We start from the raw sequence: 25,976 nt of genomic DNA on the forward strand, positions 1-25,976 counted from the left end.
AAAAGAAACTCCACCTCTGAGGTGATTTGGGTGGAAATGGGGGTTTTACCGTTTCTCTGGAACCCATTGGTCGATTTTGGTGATTGACATCTCTTTCTGACCGTTAGAGCCAATAGAATCGAAGGGGAATCTCCCCACTCACTAACATTGTACAACAAAATGGTGTGGGCTTCGCGCATTCAGAATTGCATCAGAGCGAACCTATACTGTAGCTCTGACATCTGGAAACGGAAAAGCAGTTTTATTTCTCATGGATTATCAGAAATCATTTAAAAGGGACACAGACACATTGGATTAACCTATGGATTAACTTCAGCAGCGTTTTTATCGTTTTAATGCCATTGAAGACCACTTTGGACCAGACTACGACACAAGGTAAACCATGTTAGCATTTTTAGCTACCTAGCGCCACATGTTTTGATGTCTGTTTTTGTTTATAAAGTCGCGATTTCGTATAATTGAGTGATAATGAGGGTACCCTTCGATTCTGTTTCACCTCACGATGTGAAACGATGTCATGGATGTGCAGAAAAGATAAATAATAAGGTTTTGTGAGTGAATTTCGGTGCAGTAATCTGTTAGCATTTTTCGCTCGTTGCTAATTCAGAGGCTCAGCGTTAGCATTGTGGGTTTATTTTGAAAAATAAATTAAAATTATCAGTTAGATTAGTTTCTTCCCGTTACATGGATATAAAACATTCATAGTTTATTAAATGAACATGCCCTCAGACACTGTTTCCTGCAAGATGTTGCGGCAGTGCCCCGGTACCGGGGTCTCTCGGGCTTAACAGGTTAACATCCCGATAGCAATGAATATCTGAAGTGCTTTTGACAAAAAATCCATAAAAAATGTTAATCTTTGGAAGCCGTAGTACTGTAAAAAGCACGACCAATCATCTGAGCCGGCCCGGCTAAAATAACTGGATGGCCTACCTGCCTGTCAGCCTTCCATCTGTGCACAATCTTATCTCGTGCCCTCATTGGTCATGTGCGCATTCGTGTGTGTTGGAGGAGGGGCTCTGTAAGGAAGTGGCAGATTTTTTCAGGCTGTGTATTTTCAAATTCTAGCGCACTCGAGCTGGTTTCTCCAAAATTACCTACCCCACCTTTAACTGTTGTTGGTTTATCTGTGTTCATTTTTTAACAATGCAAAAAACCTTAGTCAAGTGCTGGCGTGGTTCCATGCTTGTCACATTTTATTCTTGCATTTAAGGTTGCAGCCATTCAAAGTGTGGAATCTTTGGTTTGATTATTTAACCCATAATGGCATCAAGTTACAGTTAGAGTTACATTTGGAGGAAATATAAACAGAACATTTGCGGAGTCAAGTTAGATATGTGGCTTTAGTTTCCTTCCTAAGAAAAAAAAGTGAAGGTGCAGCAAGACCAAAATAACATAGTATTTGTTAACCAAATGCCTCGCCTCTGGCATTTGCGTTTTGGCCGTGAGAACATTTGCATGCTCAACAACATCTCTCATTATTTACAGCAAAGCAGAAGTGGCATATCACCGACTTTATAGCAGCTGATCCAAAGCATCAAGAGCAAAACCATCCCAACATTTACAGAACTACTGGTTTGAGGAAACAGCTGAATGATGAGGTGAGTATCTAAATTATATATCATTGTAAGAATATATAATGAGTATAAAGGGTTTATTTAATGTCTTATTGAGTTCAAGGGTACTAGTATGAATCTGAATATAAATATTTCCAAACCCTCTCTTCATTCTACACCTTTTCTATTCTATATTTCTTTTTAATTTCCTTTCTTAGAGGTTTAAAGTTTCAAGGCGCAAGGTTTGGACATTGTCATTCTACAACTCTGGGTTACCCAACAGAATGAAAGCTCTAGTCCCTGCATGCTGAACAAGAAAGAAACAAAGCATAGTTATGAGCTCTCATCTCAAACAGTCATCACCTTAAACCCAAAGTGAACGCTGCGTCTGTTTTCTCTCTGTCTGAGTTCTGGCCTCCACAGGGCTTTTCCCTGACAACCTTTAATATATCCATGAACACGATTTCTAATTTCAGTCGCCAAAGGAGATTGTCCAATTCAGGTCCCTGATAAGTGTGTCTCTTCTATTTGGAGACAATGTGGTTCTGTTGGCAGACCATGGTGTCCAGCAATCATTGGGCCCTTAGCAGCTGAGTGTGAAGCAGTCAGGATGAGAGTCAGTACCTTGAAGTCTGAAGCCATGGGTCTATGCCAGAAAACGGTTGAATTCTCCCTCCGAGTTGTGAGGCAGTGAAGGAGTTAACAAATGTTTGCTAATGGGCAAGGGGTAAAGTAGAGTGTGAGATTGACAGGCAGATTGAAACAGAAGCAGCAGTAATGCATATGTTGTGTTGGTGAAGGGGGAGTTGAGCCCGAAGGCAAGTGTCCCATTTACCAATCGTTCTACGTTCCAACCCTCACTTATGATGATCTTCAGGGATTAAGTGAAATGGATAATTTGCTATCCGCCTATTCAGTGTTTTTTGCTCCATTCCTTCCTTCTATTTTCCCTCTAAATTAGTTAAACAGTGTGTATTCAAATGTTGCACACTTCAGAGGCATTTTGCCCAATGCCCCGCCTGTGTTGGATTCTCTTGTCCCATATGTGAAACCCATTGTAACAAACCTGGGTGTACGGATTGATCGTAATTTTAAACTAGACAAACAGATACATTCTGTGGTAAAATCTAGCTTTTTTCAGTTAAGAATTGTAGCAAAGGTCAAGCCTTTCCTTTCTTTTAATGGCTTTGAGAGAGTAATACATTGTTTTATATCCACTAAACTCGATTACTGCAATGCTCTGTACATTGGAATAAGCAAGGCTTCCCTGTCACGCCTACAGCTGGTCCAGAATGCTGCTGCACGCCTCCTTACAAGGACAGGCAGGCGTGAACATATTACACCTGTACTCACCTCTTTACACTGGCTACCAGTCAGTTTTAGAATACAATTTAAAATGTTACTGTTTGCATACAAAGCCCTAAACGGTTTAGCCCCACCGTACCTGGCAGATCTTTTAAAACCATACACACCCACACTGAGGTCTGCTGACAGATTACTTCTGGTCGTCCCTAAATCTGCCTGTTTTTAAATCTCGTTTAAAAACCCATTTATTTTCCCTTGCATTTACAGACCAGGTGACACTTGTGCTGTTACATTTGGGTTTTTATCTTACTAGTGTTTTGTATTGTTTTTACGTCATGTAGGAGAGTTATTCAGTCTGTGGCTTCTGATCTGGTTTCATTGTCTCGTGTTTTACATTTGTTTCATGTCCTGTCTGTTTTTTATGTATTTATGCTATGTTTTTTTATACAGTTGTTGATGTACAGCACTTTGATCAACTCTGTTGTTGTTAAATGTGTTATAGAAATAAAGTGGATTGGATTGGATTGGATTTTGTATTAAACTATTCAGGATGTTTTTAAATATTTTTTATTTTGTTATTTTTTATTAGTGCTGCTCAAACACTGGTGTCCAGACTGGAGGCTCTACAGTGCCACTTCACCTGGGATCTTGACCTCAGCAGGTCCTTACTTTCACGTTGTAGGGACAAATTGATAGACATTGGTACTGAGAATGGAAACAAATGGCTGGGTCATATCTACAACCTGCGAGGCTTCATTCAGTACAAGCTGGGATCCAATGAAGACGCCCAAAGTTTCTTCAACAAGGCTACAGAGGCCTTCAATAAGATGAGAAGCGCAGATGAGGGACCCTGGTTGGTGGTGAACTACGGGAACCTGGCTTGGCTGCACCACCACCTGGGAGACCAAGCAGAGAGCGAGGCCTACTTGTCAAAGGTCGACGCCCTGAATAAAAAATACCCATCTCCATCCCAGGAGGAGCTCCACCCAGAGATCTACGCTGAAAAAGCTTATACGCTGATGACGTTTAACGGTGACATGAACCTGGTTGTAGATTACTTCCAGAGAGCCATCGAGATGCAGCCGGACATGGTGGAGTGGAACAGCTGGCATGTCTTAGCGTTAACGTATGCTTATAAGCGCAGCAGCACAGGGCTGGAAGATGACATCTTTAAGAAAATGAGAATTGCCCAAGAACAGGATCCAGAGAACTTGGACCTTGCTGCTCACTATCTTTGGCAACGTGCTAAGAGAGGAGAAAGTATTGAAGATGAAGCACGTCAGTTAGCCACAAAGGTTTTGAGGAATCCTGTCAGCAGCTACAGTGGTTTAAAACCATTGCTATGGGTTTACGGAAAATATATATCTGATGATGAGGCCATTGATTTGGCAGAAGAGGCTCTGAAGAACCATCCAGATGAGCGTTATCTGAAGAGACGTGCTGCTCTCTGCTACGAAAAGAGGGTCTTTTTCCATAACAGTCCCCTAATGACAAGCATGGTAGACAGAGCAGTCAGTCTCCATCAGGAGGTGATTGCTCTTTACCATGATTCCCCACTTATCAGTAAACTATACCTTGCCACGATATACACACGCACGTCACATGATGGTCAGGCTAAAGCCGAACAGATTTATCAGGAACTGCTAAAAAGTGATCTGGAACTTGAAGATAAACAATTGCTTTACAACTACTATGCACAACATTTACATTACCACACACAGGATTACCACAAGTCAATACGATATCACATGAAGGCAGCAGAGATACAGCAACAATCCTTCTTTCGTAAGAGCAGCATCAGAATTCTGGAGAACATTAGAGACGGACGCAGGGACAGAATGTGTGGAGAAATAAGGGAGTTTCTGGCAAACCTGCAAGAGCCGTAGTGTTCTTAACAGCAATGGTTTGAAATCCAGGAAAATATAGCATTAGCAATGGATTATTTTGCTAAATCAATATTTAAAAAAAAAGAATGGAACATAAAAAAGTGAAATAAACATCACTCTCTCTCTCAACTCTCTTTTAATGAACTTCGTGATGTAAACAAACAAAAAAAGGACTTTAAACAAAGAGTTCACATTGTTTAACTTATAATAAAGCACACTGAAGATATACAGGTATAAATACAGTTTTTTCTGAGTTTCAGATATTATGTTAAATAGTGATAAAATGTGAACAGTGTCATGTGACTCCAATCTGTTTTGTTCATCTGCTAACGATCATGTGATAGGACCGAAAGCTCCAGAATAATGAATTGACCCTGATGTGAGATTGTTTTGTTCGTATTCTTTCCAAAGTGGAAAAGGATTTTATTTTGTATTTTCAACTTTTAGCTAAATATGTAATGTAGATTTGAAAATGTAATTTCTATGAAAAGCTCCAGTCAAACTCTATGTGCTGATGAAAATGATGTGATACATAAAATTACCGTAAAGACTCTGTGGGGAGAGTCTTTTGATTCAGACTAAAAAATGTCATATACTAGTAAGTACTAAAAAATGTGACATTTGAACAGATTTGTAAACTGAATGGTTTTTTCTGTGAAAACCTAGTTCGTGATTAAAATGAGGTCAAAACTATATTTCTAGGAAGATTCATCATCTGCTTGTATTTAGACAACATTCAGTAACTTTGGCTTTGGTAGAAAAAAAAAAAAATCGACTTTGAACTCCGAGCACCACTTTTTATTTGACTTTTGGGCTTTTGTTTGACAACTTTTATTTAAAAACTCTCTTCCATATACTATGCACTATATCCCTTTTTGGTATATTTTAACCAATTGTGTGTAACAGAGCTGTATTTTTTAATGTTTATTCACAATAAAAACAATACTTCAAATTCTTCTGGAATGACTCATCTTTCATTTAGAAGGTGCAGCGAAAATCCAGTTGTCATACAGAAATTGTGGAATGTTTGATTGGTTAAATATAAAAGATAGGAGCAGGCATTATCTGACTGTGTCTGTTGAGGTTAGTCAGTGTTCAATCAGGAGAGACGGTTTTGATGTAAGAACATGTACATATTTATTGCCAGGAATACACGAACGAAAGTAATGGAGTTTTGGCGATTAGGCCCCGTTGTGCAGGAGTATCATTCGGGAGGGGAGAACTGATCCGATGAAATCCCCCTGGGGTCTTGACCCTGGTGGTGGTGGATGGATGGTTGGGTTCGGTCTGAAGGGGAGTGGCTTAGCTTGACCCTGGATTCAGAGGGACAGGAGGTGAAAAAGGGGTGGAGGAGGGTTGCGTCGAGTCACCTGAAATGACAGCTGTCAGAGGGGAGAGCAGATTTAAAAGGGTTAGCGGAGCGCTATGATAGGCTTATGAGAAGACGGTCTTCCTGGTTGAACTTGCGCTGAGCTTCATTTCAATCAGGAGAGATGGTTTTGATGTAAGAATACATATTTATTGCCAGGAATACACAAATGAATGTAATGGAGTTTTGGCGATTAGGCCCCGTTGTGCAGGAAGTATCATTCGGGATGGAAGAACCGATCCGATGAAACCCCCAAAAGAAATGAAGTATAATGAAATGAGATGTACTGGGTTTCTTACCTTACGAGCTGGCTGCGGTGATCTATGGATATAATGAGAGAATTATACAGGGATGGAGAAGACGTGATATTCAATAGCGTAGAATTAAAGAGTGGAGTTGCTCTTAGGGAGCGGACCTTCAGCTCGTTAAAGCCGAACAATGACACGACAATTATAGCCTGATTCAACACAGAGCCGAGACACGGACCCGTGCCCTGGGTCAAATGAGTAGTTTGCAAAGGAACGTAGCAAAGGGACATGACATATGAAACGGGCTGTAAGTGCATGAAATGCACATGGGGTTTTAACATGAGATGGTGTCATATCAATATCATATCGGGCTTAAAAGTGCATGAAATGCACGGGGGTTTTATCATGAGAATGCTGAGCGTACGATAATACATTGGTGATCATATCCTGGCTCACACAAGCCTGAGACCCTTCCGGTCGACTGCATGAATGTGCAGGGGTTTTATCATGAGAATGCTGTGCGTGCGATAATGCATGGATGATCATATAGTCCTTCCCTTTCCGGTGGAACTCATGGGACCTTATTTCGGAAAAATTAGGTATTGAAGTCAATGGCGAGAAAAAACGTATCTTTCGATCCTGTGTGTTTCTTGTCAACACTCAATGGAGTAAACTACTAGACATGTAAAAAAAAAACAAAGACATTAAGCAGCTATGTTGCCGTTTCACTCCCTGCAAAAAATCTTCTGACTTTCTATGACTGATTCTACTGGGTGCTGGCCGAGCCGCGCAGGACACAACCGACGGACCTGTGAAGCTTTACAGGAGGCAGAGGCACGCTTCGTGTGGGGTGAGTACCAAACATTGTCTCCTGGTACTCATCTGAGTAACTCACTAAAAAGGTTATGTGCACCCCTGAATATAATACATTAACCGTGCTTTACCTGAACCTCATCATGACACTAGAGAGGACGGCAGGAGTGCAATTTCCCGTGTTCAGTAAATGCAATTATTATGTAAAAGATTATTTCCAAGGCACACCTTCATATTATCAATACAGTTATACACCGCAGCGGAGCCGCCTCTAAGCTCCGGAATCGGGTTTGTTTCAAGCACCAAAAAGTTGTCAGTCTAGAGAGCAAGCACCGCATATGTCACGCTTACGTCGGAAGATCTGGGCTGTGTCCAAATAACACGCGACATCCGCCTTTCCGCCAGCTTCAACATGATCTGTGGAAATAACATTGAGAATCAGTTTTTAATGTTATACCATAGTAATTAATGCTGCAAAGCTGGGTATTTTGAGCTTGGCGCATGCAGAGGCTAACAACAGCTAGCTCTAACGCCATCGAATAGGACGTATATTTACCTTCTTTCTCCTACGGAATCGTCGTTGAAGTTGATGATGATTGTAAAGAAGTCTTGAATGTAGCATGTAACGACTGTAAAGTTGGTAGTAAAGTCGTCCCATTTGTTCCATTTCGTTTCGACAGAGCAAAACCAAAACGAGTAGCGCTTCAATACAATTGGTCATTGTTGTTGTTGTCGATGTGAGGGGGTTCCGTGCGGTTTTATGAAGTAGGCACGCAAACGGTTACGTCATGACGTAAACGATGACGCAATGACGCAGCACCAGTCGGGCTCTGAGCGGTGTGAACAGAGCAGGAGCTGAACCGAAGAACCGGTTCCGAACCAGAAAAGCTCTAGCACGGAGCTAGAACGGGAAAAGCCTTAGTGTGAAAGGGGCAAAAGTGCACGAGATTGATGCATTTAACTTCAATATTTAAAAAAAGAATCTTCCCGTGCCCCCGGACCCCCCCCCTAGAGGAGGTGAGGTCCTCCGGACTCCGCCCCCCACTTATAAAAATAGCACTTTAACCCTGCTTACACCTAGCATATATGAGTGAGCCTTCATTGTAACAGTCGCAGGTATACTGTGTGTGTGCATGTGGGGAGTGTTGCAATTCCACTGTAGCGCCGGGTACCTTAATGGGAAACCCCACATGTTTGAGCACCCTCCATGAAACGTCAAGCTACCCCACAGCACCCCCAAAAGAAAATCTCTGACCAGGGGCGTCGCCTGGACCTGGAAACATTCGGGGCTTAGCCCACAGTGGAATGTTCTACTGCAACACTCCCCTCACGCACATACACAGTACACCCGCGACTCTTACAATGAAGGCTCAATAATCAGCTCAGGGCATATAGGTGTAAGCAGGGGTAAAGTGCTACTTTTTATAAGAAGACATTTTTTTTAATATTGCAGTTAAAAGCATCAATCTGGTGCACTTTGAGAGCAAAATTAAGAGATCTATGGATACATCTCTCAACACCCATATGAAACAGAACTGTAAACAGATTTACTTTTTCTTATATTTTACAAATCACTCCCCTTTTAAACTGTATTCTTGTTTTACTGTCATATAGTATTTCAAAACTGTTTTTCATTTATTCTCTCTGGCTGTCCATCTCATAATGTTCACATTACTAGCTGTCAATAGGAATATCATTCAGAAGAATTATAATTTCATGCAAAAATCTGTCACAAAAAGAGGTTGCACATTTAAATTCAGGTGTTGTTATGGCAACGTCAGTGGCCAAACAGCCACATTTACTGCTGCAAATACGTTCAAACATGCTGTGGACACGTAAAGCAGTGGCAATTATGCCACCATTTCAGCGGACTTTTTCTCAGAAATACTGTCACATAACATCCATATATTTCAGTGCTAGGTTGATGCTTAGCTAAGCTAACTATGAAACACTTTAACTGACAGGACTCAGGATCAACTGTGTACTGTAAGGTAGCTTCTAGCTTCATGTCGAACAGTAAGTCAACATTTCCCAGAGAGCTTTCTTTGAAATCACCAGGTAACGCTAAAAAACATAACATTTAGATTGTATGACGAAGTGTTTATTTTATATCTCTGGCTAGCTATAGCTACTTGCTAGCGGTTTAGCTTACCCCCGCGATTCAAAGTAACGTCAACGTAGCTGTAATTTATGCTTTGCTTACATGTTCGCATAACTTGGAAGTTTACTGACATTTACATACCTTGTTTACCTGGGTCAAGTGGTGGCTCTGCGGTTGTTGTGTGAGCCACCACTTGAGAATTGTCGTCTTTTTTTAGAAAACATATTCTTATGTCCATCTTCAAAAACTCTGAGTCCGACTGACAGTTTATTTTAAACATTGTCACAGCTCACAGGATAGGTACCTGTCAGCCAATAAGACAGATGTTTATTTCCATTCAACTCTCTGGTTGGTCTGGTGTCTTGCCTCTGTTGCATTCACGGAACACGGGAAATTACAATTCTGCCGTCCTCTCTAGTGTCATGATGAGGTTCAGGTAAAGCACGGTTAATGTATTATATTAGTGAGGAAGAATTGTCCGGGGCTAAAGAAAAAACACCACTGGCCGTCACTGTGGGCTAAGCCCCTATCAATCAATCAATCAATCAATCAATCAATGTGTATTCATATAGCCCAATATCACAAATGTTACATTTGTCTCAGTGGACTTCACAGTTTGTACAGAATATCAGTATGGCAATACGACACCCTCTGTCCTTAGACCCTCACATCGTACAAGGAAAAACTTCCAGAGAGAAACCCCACAGTTTAAAGGGGAACATGGGAGAAACCTCAGGGAGAGCAACAGAGGAGGGATCCCTCTCCCAGGACGGACAGACGTGCAATAGATGCCATGTGTAAATTGAAAAGATAATACATTTACAACATAGGTAGTCCAAATATTTGGAAATGCGTGTGTCTATAATAAGAAGATGAATCCACGAGGATATCCATCCAGGACTCATGATCCAGGACCACAGCAGCAGGCACAGCCACGACTCAGGATCCCGGTGTAGATAGACACCAAAAATAAATTTGGGGAAGCTGGGTTATTGGGAACATGAGAGTATACAGGTACAGACAGAGAGAAGGAAGAAGTAAGGTGTCCCCCGACAATCTAAGCCTATAGCAGCAAAACTAGGGGCTGAATCTAATCAGCCTTAATGTTTCCAGGTCCAGGAAATGCCTCTGCTGGAGAGCACGTGTTTAAAAAGCAGGAAATTAAAAAAGGAACTCACTTTGTGGTAAACCCGCAAGAGAAAAATAATTTGAGCTCCATACTGTTTCAGAAATAATCCTTTATGTGGTTTAGAACAGGATGGTGTTTTATCAAAGCAGGATTTAACTTTATCTCCGGTAGAATTCTGATCAGGCATTAGCTCCGCCTCCTCTTTTTTCTTTTCAAGTTAAGGACCCAAAATCCGCTTTTCTCTAACAGGGCTGGAATAGAGGGATATGAGGGACGTCTAAAATGCATGATCTGTTTGTATTTTGAGCAAAACATATCATAGACATTTTACTTTGACTTCTTAAAGGTGGGGTAGGTAAGAATGGAGAAACCAGCTCGAGTGCGCTAGAATTTGAAAGTACACAACCGGAAAACATCTGCCTCTTCCTTCAGACTTCCTTACAGAGCCCCTCCTCCAACACACACGAACGCGCACATGACCAATGAGGGCACGAGATAAGTTTGTGCACAGATGGAAGGCTGACAGGCAGGTAGGCCATCCAGTTATTTTAGCCGGGCCGGCTCAGATGATTGGTCGTGCTTTTTACAGTACTACGGCTTCCACAGATGATATTTTTTTATGTATTTATTGTCAAAGCATTTAATGTATTCATTGCTATCGGGATGTTAAGAGCATTCCATGGAATATAACAGAAAGTGTTTCTGAAGTGAATTACATACCCCACCTTTAAGTTGATATACATATCTTTATTTTCTTTCATCGCACATTATTACTTTACTTATCTATGTTTATATACATATTTTGGGTCCTTTTAAAATTATTATAAAATTATTATAAACTTATTTTATTTTATTTATTTTATACTGAATAAGAAAACTGCCACAAACATTTCCCCCGGGATATATAAAGTAATTTAATAATATTATTAATTCCAGTTGTCCATTTTTCTGTACAGTATACCACTAGGTGTCAGTGTTGAGCCATTTTCAGGAACTCTTTGTAAAATAAGATGGACCTTCATTGAACCCTGTAGTGAAATTCAGGAGTCATAGAAGAACAGAAATATAAATTGTAAATAATAACAGTACATTTTTTAACCGCCTAGAATAAAAAAAGGAAAGTTACACATGTTTTCAGAAAGAGCAAAAGAGAACATTATTTTTATAAGGCAGAAACGTGTGTTCGATTAACATGTGTAAAATCGATAGTAGATTAAAACACATGGTTACCTGAAAATGAGCACCAGATATTAAACGGTGAGTGTTGAATCATGGAAAATCATTTATTAAACATCAATGAATTCATTCATTTTAATGAGACCTTTTATTTTTGAATTCTTGTGTTAACATAGATATATTTTAGCACACATTCTTACTAAAAATTATTATATTTTTATAAATAATTTACTTTCAATAATAATACATTTGTGTTATCATTATTACTATCATTATAATTTTTATAATTTTTATTTATTTTTGCATTATCATCATTATTGTTATTATTATTTATTTATTTTTGTTGTTTATCTTTTTTTATTTCATTCTTAAATGGAGCAATTGTCACAAAATGTTCCCTAAGATAAATAAACTGTTCTGATTCTGATATTGAAAACAAATAAATAAATCAGGCTGTGTGCTGTGTGATGGTCCTTACTCATAAAATATTTGATGTCTTGTATTTGTGTATCTTGTGCAGATCTACCGCTCCAGCAGCGAGGAGCCGTGTCTGGACGTCTCTCATGAGAAAACAGTGAAGGACCTGATGGACACCACCGTCCAATCAGAGAGCAGAGCAGAGAGACAGTGGATCTAACACACACACACACACACACACACACACACACACACCTATGTTAAGCCATCGTTCTTTACATCGTGTGTGTGTGTGTGTGTGTGTGTGTGTGTGTGTGTGTGTGTGTGTGTGTGTGTGTGTGTGTGTGTGTGTGTGTGTGTGTGTGTGTGTGTGTGTGTGTGTGTGTGTGTGTGTGTGTGTGTGTGTGTGTGTGTGTGTGTGTGTGTGTGTGTGTGTGTGTGTGTGTGTGTGTGTAGATCAGACTTGTGAGGATGCTTCTTGTCCGTTCTCTGGGATGGTGACCCTGAGGTCGCAGACTGAGATCTGTCTCGAGCTGTTTGGAATTTCCCAGAATTCCCTGCCTGGACGCGTCGCCTTCACCAACCGCTACTACGGAGGAGACGAGCCACACACACACCGGGTGCTCTACGTCAACGGTGAGATGCTGAGAATCACAACACATGACTCGACAAAGGAGAACATAACAATGTCATTTCATGGTTGTCCTGCCCTAAATATATTGCAAGTTATGCACTTTTTCCATGTAAACGTACAGACATTTTGTCAGGTAACATCCTTTAAGAAAACATATTTTTTAGTGGAAGGAACCCTGCATAAATAAAGGATAAATAAAGTGGTAAAAAGTCATGCTTATCCATCACCTTTCCCACAGGTGGGGTCGACCCGTGGAAGGAGCTGTCGGTGGGGAACAGGACAGATGGAGGAGAGGAAGCAGAGAGTGTTTTCATTGGAGACAGCGCTCACTGTGCGGACATGGCGAGAGGAAGAGTCACCGACCGCCGCTCGCTGAAGAACGCCAGACAGGTGTGTATCCCTCGGTGGTGTGTGAGTGTGTAATCTGCATCACACACACATGATGAAGATGAAGTCCTTCAAAAACTCTCCCTCCTTATCCTCTCAGGAGATTGAGAAACACGTGGAGAGCTGGCTGAAGACGGCCCAACACGAGAAGAAAAGGACAGAGTGAAGATATTTGATCACAAACTGATGAAGCAGTGAATACAGTAAGCTGCTCTTCATCATCATCATCATCATCATCATCATCCTCATCATCATCATCATTCTAGGTGTAAAGATGTTTTACAAAATATTTTCTAAAGGTTTCCAAATCATTCAGTAGTTGTTCAAACATAATACATATAGTATATAAAATGTTAAAATATGTGCAACAATAAAAAGTTAATAAATATTTTACTAAAGTAATTATAATGGAAGTGTCATCGTCTCGTATCATCTATGGATACAATACCATTTATTAAATAATTTCCATTAATACGTGATTATACCATATACTATTGTATAATATCATATTTTATTATTTATTTGTATATTATATCATACTATATAGTATTATTGTCTATGACATTACATTATATAAAATGAATATAGCATAAATAATAGCATTACAAATAAGTTAACATTATTATGTATTATTTTAATCTTAAATATAAAGTGTTTGATGTGTTTATATACATTTTTGAAAGCAGAAGAGAATCCATTATTCTCCTTTTGCCTTTCTTTATGAAATTCTGAATTGTATGTATTGCATAATTAATATAATAACACTGATTATCTTTTGCTTGTTTTAATCACAATATGTTTGAGCTGCCATAACCCTGTGTTAACACTAGGGGGCGATAGTGCTACATGCGTGCTAACAAGACCATTTTCTTGACCCTCATTCTCTGTAAAACACCGGCAATCAAAACTCACTACACACTGGAGTGGATCAGTGGAGACACTGTGGTTCTGTTGGCAGACCATGGTGTCCAGCAATCATTGGGCCCTTAGCAGCTGAGTTTGAAGCAGTCAGGATGAGAGTCAGTACCTTGAAGTCTGAAGCCATGGGTCTATGCCAGAAAACGGTGGAATGCTCCCTCCGAGTTGTGAGGTAGTGAAGGAGTTAAAAAATGTTTGCTAATGGGCAAGGGGTAAAGTAGAGTGTGAGATTGACAGGCAGATTGAAACAGAAGCAGCAGTAATGCATACAGTATGTTGTGTTGGTGAAGGGGGAGTTGAGCCCGAAGGCAAGTCAAGCAGTCCATTCCTTCCTTCCATTCTCCCTTCCTCTACATTAGTTAAACAGTGTGTATTCAAATGTTGCAAACTTCAGAGGCATTTTGAATTAAACTATTCAGGATGTTTTTAAATATTTTGTTATTTTGTTATTTTCTATTAGTGCTGCTCAAACACTGGTGTCCAGACTGGAGGCTCTACAGTGCCACTTCACCTGGGATCTAGACCTCAGCAGGTCCTTACTTTCACGTTGTAGGGACAACTTGATAGACATTGGTTCTGAGAATGGAAACAAATGGCTGGGTCACATCTACAACCTGCGGGGGTTCATTCAGTACAAGCTGGGATCCAATGAAGACGCCCAAAGTTTCTTCAACAAGGCTACAGAGGCCTTCAATAAGATGAGAAACACAGATGAGGGACCCTGGTTAGTGGTGAACTACGGGAACCTGGCTTGGCTGCACCACCACCTGGGAGACCAAGCAGAGAGCGAGGCCTACCTGTCAAAGGTCGACGCCCTGAATAAAAAATACCCATCTCCATCCCAGGAGGAGCTCCACCCAGAGATCTACGCTGAAAAAGCCTATACGCTGATGACGTTTAACGGCGACATAAACCTGGTTGCAGATTACTTCCAGAGAGCCATCGAGATGCAGCCGGACATGGTGGAATGGAACAGCTGGCATGTCATAGCGTTATTGTATGCTTCTAAGCACAGCAGGAGAAGGCTGAAAGATGACATCTTTCAGAAAATGAGAATTGCCCAAGAACAGGATCCAGAGAACTTGTATCTTGCTGCTCAATACCTTTCTCAACGTGATCAGAGAAGAGAAAGTGTTAAAGATGAAGCACGTGAGTTAGCCACAAAGGTTTTGAGAAGTCCTGTCGGCAGCTACAGTGGTTTAAAACCATTGCTATGGGTTTACAGAACATATATATCTGATGATGAGGCCATTGATTTGGCAGAGGAGGCTCTGAAGAACCATCCAGATGAGCATTATCTGAAGAGACGTGCTGCTCTCTGCTACAAAAAGAGGCTCTTTTGCAGTGACAGTCCCCCAACGAAAAGCATGATAGCCAGAGCAGTCAGTCTCCATCAGGAGGTGATTGCTCTTTACCCTGATTCCTCACTTGTGAGGAATATAGAGCTTGCTAAGATATACGCACTGTCACATGATGGTCAGGCTAAAGCTGAGCAGATTTATCAGGAACTGCTAAAAAGTGATCTGGAACCTGCAGAACAACAGGTGCTTTTCAACAGCTATGCAAAATATTTACATTTCCCAAAACAGGATGGCCACAAGTCAATACGATATCACATGGAGGCAGCAAAGATACCGCACCAATCCTTCTTTCGTGAGAGCAGCATCAGAATTCTGGAGAAGATTAGAGACAAAGGCAGGGACAGCATGTGCGGAGAAATAAGGAGATTTCTGGCAAACTTGCAAGAGCCATAGTGTTCTTAACAGCACAGGGAGAACAATCAGAAAAAAACATAGGTATTGCACTGCCTAAAAATAATCTATACTTATTGATTGAGCTGTGTACTTTAAAGGCAGTTTTAACAAGTGTCTGCACATACTGTAAGTAGTAGACAGAGGCTGTTTAAAGATATATCTAAAAGCTTATGCACTGAAAAACTGTCAGCAGTAGTACACTCGATTTAGGAAACAAGCCAAATCCTTTATAACACTGGTTGTTGACATGTTGTTTTCATTAATTATGTGTATGTTTTCCATGTGCACTGTTCCTTCTAGCAAAATACTCTATGACCTATGAAATGTGCTTTGCCGTAAGCTTTTATTTGTGTAATATAAAAATGTGTGATTGGTATTTCAATATATTATGGATGTATAATCGCAATAGTATTGCATGATGCAACTGATTGTATGTCAAGAGTGCCTCTATACTGTAAAAAACAATAAAAATGCATTATGTAAACCAAGAAATGTACTTGTTTTTGGTTTCCTAGTTTTTTCAAATGTTGAAAAAAAAAGTTTTATATGTCCACTCAGGTGGACAGTATGGGTTTAAGTTTGAACTGAAGACATGTACATTTTGAAAAAATGATAAATAAAGATGTGCAAACTTAAAATGACATTATAATAACTTAAGTATATTTATTTACGGCCCAAAAAGATATTGCAGATGAAGTATTTTCAAGAACAACAGTAGCAGTAACAGTATGAATTGAAATATAGCCAGTGATGCATGACATCCACTTTAGTGGACAGGTGATTAATCATAATTTCCTGAAAACATAAAATCAATACGAATTATATGATTCCTTAGTTGTTACTTGATGTCACCAACATTGTTATACCTGCAGGGGGCGCTTTCCATAAAAGGATTGGCAAGATATCGACGAGTGATTAGGTCCATCTGGCTTTCTGTCGTCAATCTTGGTATAGAGAAATCTATCATGCACTTACACTGACTTTCCACTGAGTGGCAGTGTATGGGATGATGCAATAGGGTCCTATGTAGTGGCTGATGTGCAACTATGCCATTAAAACCCATGCATATACAAGAAAACACCTTTTGAATAGTTGTCCACTGTAGTGACCTCTATGCGTGAAATACATGCATATACGCTATAGATTCTATAGTATAGAACATGTAGCATTACTGCACACAAGGTGCCTAAATGTTCCACTTTTAAGTCAACAAGGATGAGCAATAAACACAAACAGCTGTATGAGAATTTCCCCAAGTGATAAGGGGTGATGAAAGACAGTGCTTCTATAAAAGAAGATCAACTTTTATGTTAAAATAAGTGTTGTTTTTTTTTAGTTCAGCAGTACCCTGTCAACAGGAAGTGGTATTCAAACAGTAACCTGGTTACAGCAGTAGATGGCAGCAGCAGAGCGTCATGGTGCAGGTGTCTCCAACAGCTCTTCACTCTGACACTGCAGACAGCTGCTGCTCATTATCTAAATGAGTTTGAAATAACGTGCATTCAAACTGAACTTTTCCATTTGATATTAACTCATTTACATATCACCATGTCTCTTTCTATGAATCCTATATGTGTCACAGGGGAAGTGAATCAGGACCCAAATGCACAATGAAAGAGGCGGGTATAAAAGTATAAACAAAAAGCAAGCTTTAATAATAAAAGCTGTTCCAAATAAATACAAAAAAATGGAGGGGCAGGCTGGGTCAACACAAGAAAAGTAGCTAACAATAACGAGTAACAAACCGGGTAGACTTGGAGGACATAGGAGACGAGGACAATCCAGAATAATACAGAGAGGGAACCAGGAACCAAACTATGGAAACACTGACGAAGAACTGACAGAGAACACGAGGGAAAACATGTATACACAAAAGACTAATCACCAAGACAACAGCTGGGGAGGGCATGCAAAACCCAAGGTGTAGCACATGTAAAGAATTGCACAACAGAGGTGGAAGAAGTACTCAAATATTGTACTTAAGTAAAAGCAGAAGAACCAGAGTGTAGGAATACTGTTACAAGTTAATGTCCTGCATTAAAAATGTTCCTCAAGTAAAAGTACAAAATAATTGGCCTCAAAATATACTTAACATACAAAAGTACTTAATATGCAGATTTCAGAATAATATATATGATATGTTTTATAATGATTGATCATGAAAGTGTTCTCAAAGCTGGTAAAGGTGCAGCTAGTTTGAATGACTTTGTATACTGCAGGGTAGCTTGTGAATTTACTCCAGGTGGAACTAAAGTCTGATTTAACACTTGATTATATTTCACATCATTCATCCACATCTGTGAAGTAACTAAAGGTATTAAATACATGTAGTGGAGTACAAGTACACCATTTACCTAGGAATTGTAGTGGACTAGAAATACAGAGTAGCATAAAATGAAAACGCTCAAGTAAAGTACAAATACCTCAAAATGTTACTTTAGTATAGTAGTTGAGAAAATGTACTTCCCACCTCTGTTGGACAATCAAATGGGAGGGAAACAGACAGGAAGTAAAACAAGACAAGACACAAGGACAAAATACATTTAAAAATAAAACCGGAAATACAAATTACGATCATGACAATATGTATATAGACCTGTATACATACAGTATGTTGGCCTACAGTACATATCCACCCATGCAATGGTTACTTCTTTGCCCTATTTATATCGTTTACAACTTACAGAAACATTACATTACATTACATTGCATTTAGCTGACGCTTTTATCCAAAGCGACTTACAATAAGTGCATTCGACCAAGAAGATACAAACTTGAAGAAAACAGAATCATATAAGTACATCAGGTTTCATAGAGCCAAAACATTTCAAGTGCTACTCAACAGGCTTTAGATAAGCCAGTCCTTTATAAGTGCTTTGTTAGTAATTCTATCGCTCGAAGTGGAGTCGAAAGAGATGAGTTTTCAGTCTGCGCCGGAAGATGTGTAAGCTTTCTGCTGTCCTGATGTCAATGGGGAGCTCATTCCACCATTTTGGAGCCAGGATAGCAAACCCACGTGTTTTTGCTGATGGGAACTTGGGTCCCCCTCGCAGTGCGGGTGCAGCGAGCTGTTTGGCTGATGCAGAGCGGAGTGCACGTGCTGGGGTGTATGGTTTAACCATGTCCTGGATGTAGGAAGGGCCAGATCCATTCACAGCATGGTACGCAAGTACCAGTGTCTTGAAGTGGATTCTAGCAGTTACTGGAAGCCAGTGAAGTGAGCGGAGGAGCGGTGTGGTGTGGGAGAATTTAGGAAGGTTGAAGACCAGACGAGCCGCTGCATTCTGGATGAGCTGCATAGGTCGGATGGCACATGCAGGTAGACCAGCCAGGAGGGAGTTGCAGTAGTCTAGGCGTGAGATGACGAGAGCCTGGACCAGAAGTTGCGTCGCTTTCTGTTTCAGGAGGGCACGTATCCTCCTGATGTTGTAAAGAGTGTATCTGCAGCAGCGGGTTGTAGCAGCGATGTTTGCAGTGAAAGACAGGTTGTTATCTAGGGTCACACCCAGATTCCTTGCAATCTGAGTCGGGGAAACAACAGAGGGGCCGATGTTGATTGTTAGGTCAAGAGTGGGACACTCTTTTCCCGGAAGAAAAAGCAGTTCAGTCTTGTCAAGGCTGAGCTTGAGGTGGTGAGCAGACATCCACCGAGAGATGTCTGCTAGACAAGCAGAGATGCGTGCGACGACCTGGGTTTTCAGAACGGGGAAAAGACAGAATAAATTGGGTGTCGGCAGCGTAGCAGTGGTATGAAAAACCATGCGGGCTAATGACCGATCCGAGCGAGTTTGTGTACAGAGAGAAGAGGAGGGGACCAAGGACAGAGCCCTGAAGGACCCCTGTAGTTAATTGACAAGGGACGGACTCCGACCCTCTCCAAGTTACCCTGTAGGTGCGGTCTTCGAGGTATGAGGTGAGGAGGGAAAGTGCAGAGCCTGAAACTCCAAGTTCTTGGAGAGTGCGAAGGAGGATCTGATGGTTCACCGTGTCGAATGCAGCAGACAGGTCCAAAAGGATGATGACAGAGGAGAGGGAGGCTGCTTTAGCAGTGTGCAGTTCCTCAGAGACAGCGAGGAGAGCAGTTTCTGTGGAGTGACCTGCCTTGAAACCAGACTGGTGCGGATCAAGAAGGTTGTTCTGATGGAGATAACAGGAGAGTTGTTTAAAGACAGCGCGTTCAAATGTTTTAGACAGGAACGGGAGGAGAGAGACAGGCCTGTAGTTTATAACATCGGACGGGTTAAGAGTGGGTTTCTTTAGGAGAGGGTTTACTGTTGCCTCCTTGAGACTGTTTGGAAAGTGACCAGAAGTTAGAGAAGTATTGATGAAATGGGTGAGAAACAGTAGAATATCAGGAGCGATAGTCTGAAGGAGGGGGGTCGTCAGGGTGTTTGGATTTCCAACATTTCCACTCAGCTGCCCGAAGGATGGTTCTATTAGCACGCAGTGCGTCATTTAGCCAGGGAGCAGGAGGGGACTGACGAGCCTGCCGAGATGTGAGAGGACAGAGAGAGTCCAGTGCGGATGAAAGAGTCCAGAGGAGAGTTTCTGCAGCAGAGTTTGGAGGCAGGAGTTGGAACGAGTCAGAGGAAGGGAGGGCTGAGAGCACCGATGAGGTAAGAGTAGAGGGGGAGAGGGAACGAAGGTTACGGCGGACAGGTGCAGAATTAGAAGAGATGAGTTTGTTATGTTTGGAAAGGGGTAGAGAGAAAGATATGAAAAAGTGATCCGAGATGTGAAGCGGGTTTACAGAGAGGTTAGAAGTAGTGCAGTTCCTTGAGAATATGAGATCAAGGACATTGCCAGCTTTATGAGTTTGTGGGGATGGAGACAGTGAGAAAGCAAAGGCGGTTAAAAGAGATGTTAGTTCAGATATCTTCCCTGTCTGGAGGTTGAAGTCTCCGAGAAGTACAGTAGGAGGGCCAGTTTCAGGGATGTGTGAGAGGAGATTATCTAATTCCTCCAAGAAATCTCCCAAGGCGCCAGGTGGACGGTAGAGAACAACAGTGGTTAATTGTATAGGATGGGTTACAGCAGGGGTCACCAACCTTTTTTAGGGTGAGGGCTACTTTCAAAAAATAAAACAAGTCGGGGGCTAAGTAGTATTACCAATGCCCCTTCAATCACATTAGTATGCATAAAAAGTGACAGGTCACACCTGCCCTATCAGTACTACTACTTATGCTAAGTCCCGCCCCCTAATTATGTTAATGAGCCCCTTTGTTCGAGGTGTTATCACATGTAGGTGTGATATTCCCCCATTGTAGTAGATCCTTTGTTGTGTAATCTAATTAGCCTTTGATGTCTGATCCCTTTGTTGTCTATCCTTTGATGTGAGGGGTGAGGTGTTTGTGACATGTAGGTGTGATATCCCCTGTTGTAGTAGATCCTGTGTTGTATAATCTAATTAGCCTTTGATGTCTGCCCCCTTTGTTGTCTAATCTAATTACCCTTGATGTCTATCCTTTGATGTGAGGGGTGAGGTGTTTGTAACATGTAGGTGTGAACTCCCCATTGTAGTAGATCCTTTGTTGTCTAATCTAATTAGACCCTTTGATGTCTGTCCTTTGATGTAAGGTGGGAGGTGTTATAACATGTAGGTGTGTGTGTGTACCGGTGTGTTATAAGCCTTTGATGTCAATCTAATTAGCCCTTTGATGTATGTCCTTTGATCAGTGTTTGTAATTAGTGTTAAGGTAGTCTCTTTGAAGTTGTGTGAGATTGTCTCGCACCCCGTCCTCCTCTCACCTCTACCCCCTCTCACCCCTTCCCCCTTCCTTTTGCTGTGATGTCAGAAGATAGAGGTGGAGGGTGGAGTTAGATGAAAAATAAATCCGTGCAAACTAGATAAAAAGCCACTCACCAAGTCACCTAAACTTTCAAAAACGAAAATGGCAAAGAGACGCATCGATATGGGTTTAATCAGCGAGACGCCTGTGACAACTTACCGCCATCCGTCGGGAGCGCCAGTCAAGAAACGGGTGCAGTATCTGTGCCGGGTTCAGACCCTCCGTCTGAGGCTCTTCATGAAAAATGGAGTCTGGATGTGTGAGACTGTCTCCCCTCACACCCCCTAACACCCCATCCCCTCCCCCCTGCCTGTCACCCTCCTGATTTTCCTATCAGCCGTTAATTCTCATTCACTAAGTCACCTAAAACTTTTATTGTCCTCTCTAAATTAGATTAGTTTTTTAATATGATTTGTGTTAACTAAGGATGTTCTCTTAAGTTGTATGGCTTGTGAACTAATGTTTAATTACTTTATTAACTACAACAAAGTCTCTCTGAGAGGAAATAATAATTTAAAATATGTTAATGACCCCCTGATATTGTATTTTGTAATGTTTAATTACTTCACACAACTATTAATGAATCCCTATATGAAGTTACATGAGGCTACATTTACTTGGGTTGAGCCCTGGATGATGAAAATAATCTAAGTGTCATGTTAGGGGGGCATTACGGAACTCAGGAGTCCGCCCTTTGAGGTGTTGTTAACATTAATGCTTTTGTTTTTGTTACTAAGATACTTTTTAGATACACTTTTGAAGTGAGCAACACTTTACAACTGGTAGAAAGTTAAGTACTTTGTATGGAATTGGGTTTTCTTTAGAGCTGTTTTCAGTGAGACAATGCAGTTTCTGATCATTTTAAGTTTTCAAGTTTCAAGGCTTTATGGCATATGCCCATTAGCTACAGTGTAGATATGTCAATGAAAAACATAGGTCACAGGCTCCTCCAACAGTGCACATAAAACAGATAAAATACTGCAATAGAATGTTTTGATATGACAGATTTGTGCGTAATTCTCTCACAAAGGAACTGTAAGATACACGTTTATGTATGGAAAACTTCATAACTTGGTAAAATATTCATTCATTTGTAACGAATTGAGTTTTCTTCAAGAATCAAACTCAAATGGAGAGTTTATGATTTTTAACACTGTTTCGATGAAACAATGCAGTTTTTGATAACTTGACTTGACTAACATTACTTTTTTTAAATATATGTTTTGTTAGATGACTTTACTGATTTTTTCTTTTTTTTCTTCCTTGCTTTTGTTTGTGTTACTAGGATACTTTTAGATACACTTTGAAGTGTGCAACACTTTACAACTGATAGAATAGTACTTTGTAAGGAATTCGTTTTCTTGGTAGAATATAAAGTACTTTTGTAAGGAATTGGGTTTCTTAACAATCCTGCTCCACCATTAAATCACTTAATCTGCTACTTCCAGGCAAAAGCTTTTAAAACTTGCATCGTGTATTAAGTCATGTCTTGGCAAAAATGAGAGTCCTGGGTGCTTTAAAACATTTCTTAGAACATTTTGATATATTCAAACACATAATGAACTGCAATGACTCACTGCTGCATCAAATTGATTTTACACTGTTGGGAGGACAAAACTGTGAGACTCTCAGACCCTTTTGTTGTCAATCTAATTAGCCTGTCCTCATTTTAACTAAAGTAATTTAACCTAAGTGGAGCCAACCTAAGGAGTGGGCCCTACAGTCTGGGACTAGCTTACTTTTTAACATTCTACTCAAAGGGCCCGTAAATATTATCTCCGCCAATATGCTATATTAAAATATCATTTAAAAAATTAAATTAAACTCATTTCATGTTGAAATGATCAAGGAAAAGCCTGTCAATGTTATGTTAACACAAACAAAAGTTCTGTTTTATATGTTGAAATATAATTTAAAAAACAACGATATAGTATTTTCAAGTCTTACTTTAGTATGGTAAAATTAAGAATAAGTCACATTAAAGTTTGTCATGATTTTCCGTAAAAAAGTCAAGTATAGTTTGTCAAAAGAATATGAAAAAAATCATTTTGGAGAGGAGCATGTTGAAAATCTCAGTGTTTAACTGAACACATCTACATGTGATAACACCTCGAACAAAGGGGTAATTAGCATACAAAGGAGGGTCACTAGCATCAGTGGGGGAAAGATGCTACGGAAATGAACTTTGAGGAGGGGGAACTTGTAAGAATTTCCAAGGCGAGAGGGTCTTTGATAAAAAAAAAAATATGAACAGAGTTATACCGACTAATTATTTACGGCGTCCGAATGCATACCTCGTCAACCATCTGTTTACAAACTCAAAGATTATGATGGAGAAGAGATCAAGGGGACTTTTTTATGAGAAAGAGTTAAAAAAGTGAAGGTAGTACTTTTTTTCTGAACAGATTTTCTTTAAGACTGTGACTCTTAAAGGCATTTTCTAGTAAGACAATCCAGTTTTCTGGAAATAACTTGATTGATTTTTGTTTTTTCTCCTACAAAGATACTTATAGTTACACTTTAATTGATGCAAAACTTTATAACTTGGTAAAATATTCATTAATTTATAATGAAATTAGTTTCTTAAAGAATCAAACTCTAAATGGAGAATTTGTGATTTTAACACTGTTTCGATGAAACAATGCGGTTTTGATAACTTGACTTGACTAACATAACTTTTTTTTTTTTAAATATATGTTTTTAGATGCTTTACTTTGATTTCTTTCATGTTATTTTAACACAACATTACTTTTTTCATATTTTTCAACATACTGTGATATTTGTTTTTTTCTCTCCTTTTTTCCATTATATTTTTGAAAAACTACACAGTGATTTTTATCAAAATACACCATGCAACTAATACATTATACAATATTACGACTTTTTGCGATATTTTCAACACAATATACTTATACCTTTTTCTGTAGGGCTTCAGGATATTTGGCATGTCATGCATAAAAACCGGTGTCATCTTTCCTGAAACTGACGTGCTGTCCGTTTTACAAACAAGTTATCTTTCTGCTTCTTCACCCTCTGAATTTTCCTCCCCCGTCCCTATTCCTTCAGCCATCACAACAACAATCAAGTCAGATCTGTGAAATTAAACACCTCTCCCCAAAGCGTGACTTCCCTATTGAGGGAGTGGGGCAGTAGGGCCTAACCCGATTGGCCTAATATACTAACATGCAGAACGTATGGTATGTTTGAAAAAAGACTAACCATCTATCCAGTTCAAGCTGTCTTTAAGATGCGACATCGCGCTCTGACTTTTTCCGTAAAATCGTGACAAACTATTACTTATTCTTACATTTGACCTCTTGCTGCTTGGTTGAAAATGATAGATGAAAAAGCTACAACGCTTAAAGAACTTTCTAAAAAACTCTCAATTCTACAGATGAATCCCCACACTCAACGCAACAAGTCCGCCCCCCACTCAGCAAATCATCTAAAACGAAGGACCCCACTAAGACGACCGTTGAAAACTAGCCAGGGATCTGAGAAAAACCAAGTCTCCCCCGCGAGTTGCAGCCAGGAACAAACTCCTGTCTCCTATCATCACCACCATTGTGGACACCCACATATTGCAGTACTACTGCTGCTGATGTTACTCCTGGGGCCAAGACGTCTCTGTTTATGAACATAGTGAAATCGGAGTTGGTTGATATTCTGGAGAGGGTGCTGCATCGGTACAGAGAAAAAATCTGCAATGGATGCCGAGTCAGTCACCCCGGCCAGAGGCAACACGATTGTCTGAATGACATTCCAGAATATTTATTCAGAAACAATTACAACGCGTTAATGAAAAGTCTTTGGCTCGCCGACTTCATTACAGTGAATGACCAGAGTCTTAATGATAAAAACATTTACAACGGCTGAATGGAGGATCCAAGGCGCTTCGGAGGCTTTTCTGTACAATCTCAAAAACTGCAGACGCCTCAAGGAGAGACTTGAAAAGATCCATGCCGAGCTGGATGGATAGGAAGAAGACTAATAACCAGCGGTTGATTGAAGCCGGGGTTTTTTTTTTTTTTCGATACTTTGACTTTTCTTTAAAGTAAAATAAAAAATGGGTAACTACTATGGAAAACAATCTGTATATATCTATCAGAATGCAGTCAATACCTGTTTAATAAGTGTGTTGTTGATGACGATTGAAAACAGAATGAATAGTGATCCCCGTGTAAACAGAACGGCTGAAGTTTGTAAACTAGAAGACATTTTGGATATCGTTCATTCTGGCAGTACTATTCCGGGTCATTGGGAAACGATTGTAAACGAAACTTTTAAAGTGGTACTGGAATCTTCATTTTCCGAAACATTCTGTAACATTACCGAAGAAATGAAACAAACACCAAAAGTGTATCATGTGCTCGCATTGTATGCTCTGTTTGTAGATGTAATGCATCTTTGTGTCAAAAACAGCATACACATGAATACTTTGGCCGAAGTGCAAAAACTCCATTATAATATTTCCCTTCATCTGGGGGATTCTGT

At 40.2% G+C, this 25,976-nt stretch overlaps 3 protein-coding genes across 3 annotated transcripts; all 3 read left to right on the plus strand.

The window, feature by feature from the left end:
* Window positions 1-1,463: 1,463 nt before the first annotated feature.
* LOC117470105 (interferon-induced protein with tetratricopeptide repeats 1-like) lies at window positions 1,464-5,703 on the plus strand. The gene is made up of 2 exons (XM_034114660.1): window positions 1,464-1,601; window positions 3,451-5,703. The coding sequence occupies exons 1-2, from the start codon at window positions 1,594-1,596 to the stop codon at window positions 4,745-4,747; spliced, it is 1,305 nt and encodes a 434-aa protein (XP_033970551.1). The 5' UTR covers window positions 1,464-1,593; the 3' UTR covers window positions 4,748-5,703.
* Window positions 5,704-12,434: 6,731 nt separating this feature from the next.
* Window positions 12,435-13,377, plus strand: LOC117470031 (thymus-specific serine protease-like). The gene is made up of 3 exons (XM_034114551.1): window positions 12,435-12,636; window positions 12,873-13,024; window positions 13,122-13,377. The coding sequence occupies exons 1-3, from the start codon at window positions 12,495-12,497 to the stop codon at window positions 13,185-13,187; spliced, it is 360 nt and encodes a 119-aa protein (XP_033970442.1). The 5' UTR covers window positions 12,435-12,494; the 3' UTR covers window positions 13,188-13,377.
* A 687-nt stretch (window positions 13,378-14,064) lies between these two features.
* On the plus strand, window positions 14,065-16,185 carry LOC117469960 (interferon-induced protein with tetratricopeptide repeats 1-like). The gene is made up of 2 exons (XM_034114458.1): window positions 14,065-14,106; window positions 14,359-16,185. The coding sequence occupies exons 1-2, from the start codon at window positions 14,065-14,067 to the stop codon at window positions 15,691-15,693; spliced, it is 1,377 nt and encodes a 458-aa protein (XP_033970349.1). The 3' UTR covers window positions 15,694-16,185.
* The last annotated feature ends 9,791 nt before the right edge of the window (window positions 16,186-25,976 follow it).

The sequence above is a fragment of the Trematomus bernacchii genome, unplaced genomic scaffold, assembly GCF_902827165.1.
Source record: "Trematomus bernacchii unplaced genomic scaffold, fTreBer1.1, whole genome shotgun sequence".
Taxonomy (NCBI): Eukaryota; Metazoa; Chordata; class Actinopteri; order Perciformes; family Nototheniidae; genus Trematomus; species Trematomus bernacchii.

What these genes read in the sequence shown, in the direction of transcription:
- LOC117469960 (XM_034114458.1), top strand. Translation starts at nt 14,065, where the DNA reads ATGGGTCTATGCCAGAAAACGGTGGAATGCTCCCTCCGAGTT. An exon ending in TGGAATGCTCCCTCCGAGTT is followed by an intron (nt 14,107 to 14,358) that starts GTGAGGTAGTGA and finishes TAAACTATTCAG; the next exon opens with GATGTTTTTAAATATTTTGT.
- LOC117470031 (XM_034114551.1), top strand. Translation starts at nt 12,495, where the DNA reads ATGGTGACCCTGAGGTCGCAGACTGAGATCTGTCTCGAGCTGTTTGGA. An exon ending in CCGGGTGCTCTACGTCAACG is followed by an intron (nt 12,637 to 12,872) that starts GTGAGATGCTGA and finishes CCTTTCCCACAG; the next exon opens with GTGGGGTCGACCCGTGGAAG. An exon ending in CGCTGAAGAACGCCAGACAG is followed by an intron (nt 13,025 to 13,121) that starts GTGTGTATCCCT and finishes TTATCCTCTCAG; the next exon opens with GAGATTGAGAAACACGTGGA.